The sequence below is a fragment of the Epinephelus moara genome, chromosome 10 (assembly GCF_006386435.1).
Source record: "Epinephelus moara isolate mb chromosome 10, YSFRI_EMoa_1.0, whole genome shotgun sequence".
Lineage (NCBI taxonomy): Eukaryota > Metazoa > Chordata > Actinopteri > Perciformes > Serranidae > Epinephelus > Epinephelus moara.
In genome coordinates, this window is record NC_065515.1 from 38,646,629 (window position 1) to 38,654,657 (window position 8,029).

The following is an 8,029-nucleotide window of genomic DNA, read 5'->3' on the forward strand; positions in this document are numbered from 1 at the left end:
AAAATGAATGTTCAGTAATTTATTTATTTTTTTAAGATTGATTTTTTTGGGCATTTTAGCCTTTAATTGATAGGACAGACAAGCGTGAAGGGGGGAGAGAGAGGGAGGGAGTGACATGCAGCAAAGGGCCATGGGCTGGAGTTGAGCCCGGGCCGATGCGGCAACAGCCTTGTACATGGGGCACCTGCTCTACCACTAAGCCACCGACGCCCCGATGTTCAGTAACTATTTATCGTTCAAACCATTTTTCAAGACAAGAATGCCAAACAGTTTCTGATTCCAGCTTGTCAAATGCAGTCACTGCTTCTCTCTATTTTTTATCATTGTAAATGTAATCATTTTAGGAATTTAGACCGATGGTCAGACAAAAAAAGTTACTTGAAAACGTCATCAAATTTAAGGAATTTGTGTTGAGCTTTTTTTTTTTTTTAATTTGGTGACATTTTATGTACCACTCAATTAAGACAGTAATTGTCAGATGAATCTACGGCAAAACCCAATTATTTTCCTGATCAGTTTCACTACAAATTTTTTTTCTCGGTTTATTGTTTGTTTGATATAAATGATATATTGGACAGCTTTTTGTGTCCAACCAACCATCCAAACCCCCAAACTGTCAATTGACTGTCTTACAGGACTGAGAAAAGTACAGATCAATTAGATCCTAGATTAATTGATTCTGAAAATACTCGTAAATTGCTCATGTCAGAACTCATTACATAACACTGAAACTACTTTGCTGGATACTATCAAAATGTATTTGTAATTTGGATGAACTGGCCCTTTTCAAAATCTTAAAAAAGAAAATGTGCATAGTTAAGAAGTGCACAACACCGAGCAACAAGCCTGCATTTCTCTCGGCTAATGTCACGTAGTCTTGGTAGTGCTGCTGTGATACAATCACCGCATTGTGTTATCTGAAATGGTAAAATTAGAACTTGGGTTATTGCCTCACTCTGGAGAATTTCTTTTGTTAGTAATTAAGTTCCGATTGAACAGTCCAGCAGTTACATCACTGCTGTGTCCTCTGTGTATGTGTGGCCCATTGTGTGACAACGGAGAGTGGGGGACATACAGCAGTGATGTCATGGCTGGCAGGAAGCCTCTGGAGGGGACACAGAGTGACCACAACAACAGGAGTTATACAGAGTTCAGGTGCCCCCTATAGGCTGTTTTCTTTATCACACTTGTAATCATAAACAGAGCAGTCTTAAACAGAATCTCATTGATGGAGGTTTAATCTGGAGTAGATACATTCTTGTACAGTTTCACTTTTAAAACTTTGCATTATAAAGTCACACTTTGATATAAAAGCACATGAATTAAACATTAGTGTACATGTTAAAAACATTCATATAAATCCCTGACTGAGTTCACACAGTATAATCCAACTTACAGTACAAACAGATTGGACTTGTATCACAAAGCAAGTGAAGGTTAAGTCTGGCTCTCTTTGACCTGGCTTCACTGAGCCCAACATTGATGATCCTGGATAACTAAAGCTTAAGACGCTGCTCATTAACTGGCTCAGTTCACTGTGTTTACTGATCCAGCCACAAGTGCACTCTCAGAAAACTTACAGTGGAGTATTTAATGTTTTATAAAATGAAACTGCTATAGGCAGCTGCAGCAAAAACTGCTGTTTATCAGGATTAAATACACAATAGAAATCACACACCTAGAATGTGAAACACTTAAAGCAGTGAGAAGCTGTTATTGCTGTCAAAGCAGAGCAGTACCAAAATGTTGTATTTGTAATTTACAGTGCATGTGGAGTTTTGTTCTGATAAACAATTACTTTATAGTTATCTGACTGAGTCTAAAAAACTTAAATACTTAACTTCATGTCATCCTGAGCTGCAGTGATGGCAGAAGGGTATAAAATCAGCATCAACACAGACAGTCAGTTTGTTGTAAAGTAAACTCACTACTTTTATCCGTGTTAGGATCCTTAAGGAAAGATGCTGCTCTGAACATAACCTGCTTCAGAGCAGGTTAGCTGTACAGCATAGGTTTCCATGGTGATCTAACCCTGGTTAAGAGTGAGCCAGCTTCATGATACCAGAGAGCCACAGTCATATTGGTAACCCACTGATCTTATTTGTGATACAGGCCCCAGATGTCCGTTCTCTCACACAGAGGTGGTTTCAGCCCTCAGTGGGTATCCCTGTGGGTGGCCCCGGGCCCGCTGTTTTTCTGCATCTCTGCGTTTCCGCTCCTGCAGATAGCGCCTCACTCCTCGGATCGTCTGGATGGTGAGCACCGTGCCGGCGGTGTACAGGATGGCTGTGATGAGCCCAAACAGAGCCACAGCTGCATCTGCCCCGCTCACATCACAGTTCATCCATGTGTATCCATTCCTGGCGTACAGCCTCTCACGCTGCTGACACACATCTGTGGAGTTGACCCTGATGATAAAGTGCAGGTAGAGCCCCACAGCCACTACGTAAGCCACCGCACCCACCGCCTGAAACACCAGCGCTCCATACAGAAGCTTCCGGGACATCAAGTGGGGCGGTCTGTTCCCGGCGACAACAAACAGCAGCGAGAGGACCCCCAAGGTCAGGCTGAAGGCGATGCCACCGTAGATGCCCGGCGCCCTCATCTGGCTGTACTGCATGTCCAGGTCTCGTACCTGCTGCAGCTCGGTGCCCTGCAAGTTAAAGTTTGAGTTGATGTTGAAGCCGCCCAGCCCGCCCATGGAGGACATGCCTGACGTCACCATCTGAGCTGCAACCACGCAGATCAGGACCAGGCTGTTGGTCAGTACGGCACAAATCAGCACAATGCCTAAAACAGGTGAGGAATGAGATCATAAAATCAGATCAAGGTACAATTTGCTGTTATTCCCTCCATATACAGTGGACTGCTTGGTATAAAAAAGAAACTGTGTTCCTGCAGTGCCACGGTGCACAAAACAAAGAAACAAACAAGTGTGAAAAACAGGAATCCTTACAAAAGAGAGTAAATTACACTAGTATTAAGTCATATAATACAGTAAACTAATCTGCCTCCATGCACCTCAGTGAGAATCAGGGTCACAATTAATGATTATTTTATCATTAATTAGTCTGACAAAGGTGGCACGGTGGTGTAGTGGTTAGCACTGTCGCCTAACAGCAAGAGGGTTCCTGGTTCAATCCCAGGAGGGGAGTTTGCATGTTCTCCCCGTGTCTCTATGTGTCAGCCCTGCGATAGTCTGGCGACCTGTCCAGGGTGTACTCCGCCTCTCGCCCAGTGTCAGCTGGGACTGGCTCCAGCACCCCGCGACCCTCAAGAGGATAAGCAGTTACGAAAATGGNAAGGTGGCACGGTGGTGTAGTGGTTAGCACTGTCGCCTAACAGCAAGAGGGTTCCTGGTTCAATCCCAGGAGGGGAGTTTGCATGTTCTCCCTGTGTCTCTATGTGTCAGCCCTGCGATAGTCTGGCGACCTGTCCAGGGTGTACTCCACCTCTCGCCCAATGTCAGCTGGGACTGGCTCCAGCCCCCCCGCAACCCTCAAGAGGATAAGCGGTTATGAAAATGGATGGATAGTCTGACAAAGTAGGTTACCAGCCGGGCAAATTGGACAACTGCCTTTGGGCCCCACAGCACCAACTTCCTCATGTTTACTGTGACACATCTGTGTGCTTTTTATCAATCTAGACTGTTTCAGTGTGAGTTGCCGAGTATTGGAGATACCAGCTGTAGAGATGTCTGCCTTCTCTCCAATATACTGGAAGAGGATGGCACTCAGCTCAGAAAATACATCTGAAAAATTCAACAGCAATGTCTCTTTCCAGAAAGCATTCCCCCGTTACTCAAGATAATCCACAGACCTTGTTGTGAGACGTTTTATGTGGGAACTATTTTCTTTCTATCGAAATACACCTGCAAGCTGTATCACTGAGCAGAAGGATGTGTGCATCTCCTCACTAGCGAGAAGCTCGTGGACATGACAGTATGGGGTGTAACATTGATGGCTTCCTCCTCAGCTGAGCTTTATCATTAGCTAGCTCAGTGGTATAAAGTGAGCTTGCAAAAGATACACGCTCCCTTCTGTGCAGTGATATGGTTGACAGGTTTAGTTTGGTAGAAAGAAATAGTCCCTACATGAAACCCCTCACAACAAGATCTGTGGATTATCTTGAGTTACCGAATCAGGATTTCTGGAAAGGCACGTGAATTTTTTAAATGTATTTTTGGCGCTTTGAGAACCACAAGCAGAGTGTCATCTAGTTCCATTACATTGGAGAGAAGGCAGACATCTCTTTGGGGTGAGCTGTCCCTTTTGGCTAACATATCAGTGCTGATGTTAATCATTATGAGGTCACGTGTGTATTTTTATAGGGCTGCAATAATGGTTATCTAACAACTATTTTTACACTTTTTAAATTGATTTGTCATTTCATAAAATGCCACAGCAAAAATGCTTGTCCAAGGTTCCCAGAGCCCAAGGTGATACCTTTACATGCAGTGCTCTGTCTGATTAACAGTCCATAACCCAAATATATTGCATTTTCAATGACATGAAACAGACCACAGTCACAGATCCTTACATTTGAGAAGCTGGAAACCAAAACCTGTTAAGCATTTTGCTTGATAAATGACTTAAACTATTAATTAAAATGCCATGTTATTAACATTCCAAGAGGATCAACTCTTTATATGGAAATGAACAGGCACATGTGATTAATCTGTTAGACTCAGATATCAGGTTATTAGCTTTCTCTTTCTTAAAAGGGCCATGTTGCTGCCAAAGTCTTAAGTGTGAGAAAAGAGGCCTGTAAACACCAAAAACCGGTCAGTCCAGTATTCACAGAGGGAAGGACTGAGCTGCAGTGAGACTGAAACCAAAGTCCGCCCTGTGACGTAGCAGCTTCTATGGGAAGAGCTTTCATATGATTAATCCAGATACTTCCACTCTGATCTGGACTTACCTCTCCTGGAGCAAATGTGTGTGCATTTGGACTCATGGTGCTCAACTCGTGGGACTTCCCGCGCATGTTTGGGAGGGGAGTCGGCTTCTCTGGGGTAGTATGGAGGTCGAGAGGAAGACCTGGAGCACAGAAACACATGCATAATGACACTGAGGAAGTTCTCCTCTACTTATTTTTCTAGCTTGGTCTAGCATATTTAAGACTGATATAGAAAATGTGGACACTTTGCACCACTGTAGCACTGAACCTCTCTATGTTTTTGTTTTACTGTGAGAACAGTATGACAGGAAACAAAAAGTTTGAATTCAGCAATATGTTATACTTAAACAAAGGCTATTTTTTACTTTGCTGATTTCAATTTTTTTTGCAACATTGTAAGTTACATGTATAGTAAGAAAGATATTGAAGCTTGACATATCCTTTTTGTTAGTCAGATTGATACATTGGTAAGATAGATAGATAGACAATCCCTAATTGGATTGTTACAGTAGCCAATACGCATAAAACCCCCAGAAGAAGATGATAAACAAAAAACAATCAAAGGCCATAAATAAATAAGATACAGTGAACTACAGTTATGTGGCATCTGAGAACATTGGCTTAACTTATGATATACTGTACAATGTGCCCTAAAATAATAGGCCAATATGCCTAATAATAATAATAACAATAATAATGCACTCTACAATAGTGGTGTTGGACTGAACTTTATTCAACTAACTCCTTATGAATGACTCCTGGCCTAATGTAAATAGTCAATTATCTTTTTTTTTTTTTTTTAATTCTGGCGAGGTTTCTTTGTAGTTTTTGGATACTTTTATTTTAAACCTTTTAAAATAACCACAATGTGACAAAAATGAAAAAGATGATTACAAATACAGAGTTTAAAACTAAGCACTGACATCCATTCACATATGAACTCAGGACAGGTCAGATAAGATATAATATTAGAAGGGAAACAGTGGGATTTCTGATCTTTACTGACAGCACATTAAACACACCTGTCGCCTGATGACTGTCTGTCATCGTGGGAGTCCCGGTAGTGTCGGTGGTCTCCGTTTCTCTCCCGGTGTCCCCGGTTTGAACGGGGCGGCTGGCTCATACCTGCTGATCGAAACCGATACAGAATTGACCTTTGAACAATACAGAAACTGTACGCGCTACTATATAAGAAACACGTAACGTGGAAAAAATGTGCTTGTGCGAATATTATCGTGGTTTCTTTAAAGTGAATTTCAATAGACTTAACGGAAGCCGAAGTGAGGACATAAACATCATCATTAAAGAGTATTTGTGATGAAAAACAAACCGGAAACACTCTTTCCTTTGAAATTAAGCTTTATAAACTTCACGTCGAGGAACAGCGGAGAAGGTTTGTGGTGTCAAAAGTGGTCAAAAAAGGAAAACATGGCTCCGCAGCCTTTATGGTGTGTTAGCTCGTTAAATTAGCTTAAAAACACTTGTCTCGCTAATGAAGTGTTAATTAAACTCCCAGATATCAAAGACTTACTGTGAATATGTGTCGTTGAAAGCACTCCAAAGTCCGACTATAACGACATTTTTCTATCTCTTTCCTGTCCAGGTACAAACAGCTCCACCCTACCTGGAGGAGGAGGAGGAAGAGGAGGAGGAAGAGGAAGGGACGCTACAGGTTCAGGTAGGTGGATGTGTCTTCTGCTCACAGCTGGAGCTTCACAACTGAAGGCTTTTTGGATGGTGTTCAAGTCATTACCAGCTCCTCTGAATCAGCCGCTTTGTGTGTTGCCAGTCCCTATCAGTGCAGCCAAAGAAGCCTCTGTTTATACTCTGTTTTAGGGGGTGTTGGCCTTTTAACATGAGCAGCAGCCTCTGTCTATCTGTCTGCCTGTCTGTCTGTGTGTTGTGGAGGAATGTTGTTGTTTATGTGCTTCTTTTATCAGTCAAGAGATTTACATGCAGCTCCCTGAAGAGCCCTGTTGTGTCCACTCAACTGTATTCACATCTCTCTGCTTGGAGACACATTCCCAAGTTACTGTACAATGTGTAGGCTGCTGGCACTGTTTATGGCTCATGCATTCATATAAGTCACTAGCTTGTTGAAAACCAACTATGGACTGCTGCAACGACTAAGCAATTAATCGATTAAAGGATCCATTAGTAGTTTAAGTCATTATTCAAGCAAATATTACAAACATTTGCTAGTTGAAGCTTCTCCAATGTAAGGATTTGATATTTTTCTCTGCCATAAGCAAGGTCAGTAACCCTTATTGATATCTAAAGGGGACATTTGTTTGTGTGTAGCAGCATAAGGACAAAAATAAGTAGATAAACAGAGAAAGTAAAAAATAAATAATAAAAGATAGGCATATATACTGTAAAACTAAAAAGAGAAAAACATAGAAACTATCTCACAAAATTAATTGACTATCAATGGATGGATTATCAAACAGGTCTACAGGGCACATGCAGGCCCAGGGGCCCATGTGTTCACAGGGCCCCTAATCCAGTGGCTCCACTAGAAATTGTTAGCCTACTTCTTTTGTTGAGACAACACAGGACTCAGTCAAAAGTAAGAATGTCCTGATCCAAATCCTTTGATTTTTAATTCAAATTTTCTATATTAAAATTATATATTTTATATTTCTATATTATATATTTTAATACAAAATAACCTGCTGGATGTTTGTGCATGATATTTTGTGTTATAACTGTGAAGAGGGCATGTCAGTGTTGGTCCGCTTTAACAGAATAATCTGCGATATTAAAATAAAGTTTGGATGATTGGCTGTTTGATAAAAAGAGGGGAAAACAGGGAAAAGGAGGGAGACCAGCTCCTGGTCTAATTCTACATCCAGACCTACTTATTATTATTATTGGTATTTTCTTTTATACTACTACTACTACTACTACTACTACTACTAAATCATTCAATATAAGACCTTTGAAAATGTTTCTATGATTATTTTTGTATGTTGACTCTGTACCTTTATGTTTACCTTTGATGTAATGTACTGAATATGTATTGTATTAAGTGTATTGTGAATATAATAGAAGGAACTACACAACAGTCTGATGAATGTCCACTAGGTGGCAGCAGTCAAACTCTGACGCTGTTGCTGCAGTAAAATAC

At 41.2% G+C, this 8,029-nt stretch overlaps 1 protein-coding gene across 3 annotated transcripts; it reads right to left on the bottom strand.

The window, feature by feature from the left end:
* Positions 1 to 1,188: 1,188 nt before the first annotated feature.
* Positions 1,189 to 6,705, bottom strand: si:ch211-191a24.4 (uncharacterized protein LOC100150331 homolog). 3 transcript variants are annotated; one of them, XM_050055879.1, is made up of 4 exons: positions 6,524 to 6,705; positions 5,922 to 6,027; positions 4,921 to 5,039; positions 1,189 to 2,790 (listed from the first exon to the last, which is right to left on the bottom strand). In XM_050055879.1, exons 2-4 carry the CDS (start codon positions 6,020 to 6,022, stop codon positions 2,132 to 2,134), a joined length of 879 nt encoding a protein of 292 aa, XP_049911836.1. In that variant the 5' UTR covers positions 6,023 to 6,027; positions 6,524 to 6,705; the 3' UTR covers positions 1,189 to 2,131. The 3 variants fall into 3 exon arrangements, with proteins under 3 accessions (XP_049911836.1, XP_049911834.1, XP_049911835.1); XM_050055877.1 differs by having other exon boundaries at positions 1,190 to 2,790; positions 6,431 to 6,704; XM_050055878.1 differs by having other exon boundaries at positions 1,190 to 2,790; positions 5,922 to 6,024; positions 6,431 to 6,703.
* Between the last annotated feature and the right edge of the window lie 1,324 nt (positions 6,706 to 8,029).

What these genes read in the sequence shown, in the direction of transcription:
- si:ch211-191a24.4 (XM_050055879.1), bottom strand. Translation starts at nt 6,022, where the DNA reads ATGAGCCAGCCGCCCCGTTCAAACCGGGGACACCGGGAGAGAAACGGA. An exon ending in AGACAGTCATCAGGCGACAG is followed by an intron (nt 5,040 to 5,921) that starts GTGTGTTTAATG and finishes TCTGTGCTCCAG; the next exon opens with GTCTTCCTCTCGACCTCCAT. An exon ending in ACACATTTGCTCCAGGAGAG is followed by an intron (nt 2,791 to 4,920) that starts GTAAGTCCAGAT and finishes CACCTGTTTTAG; the next exon opens with GCATTGTGCTGATTTGTGCC.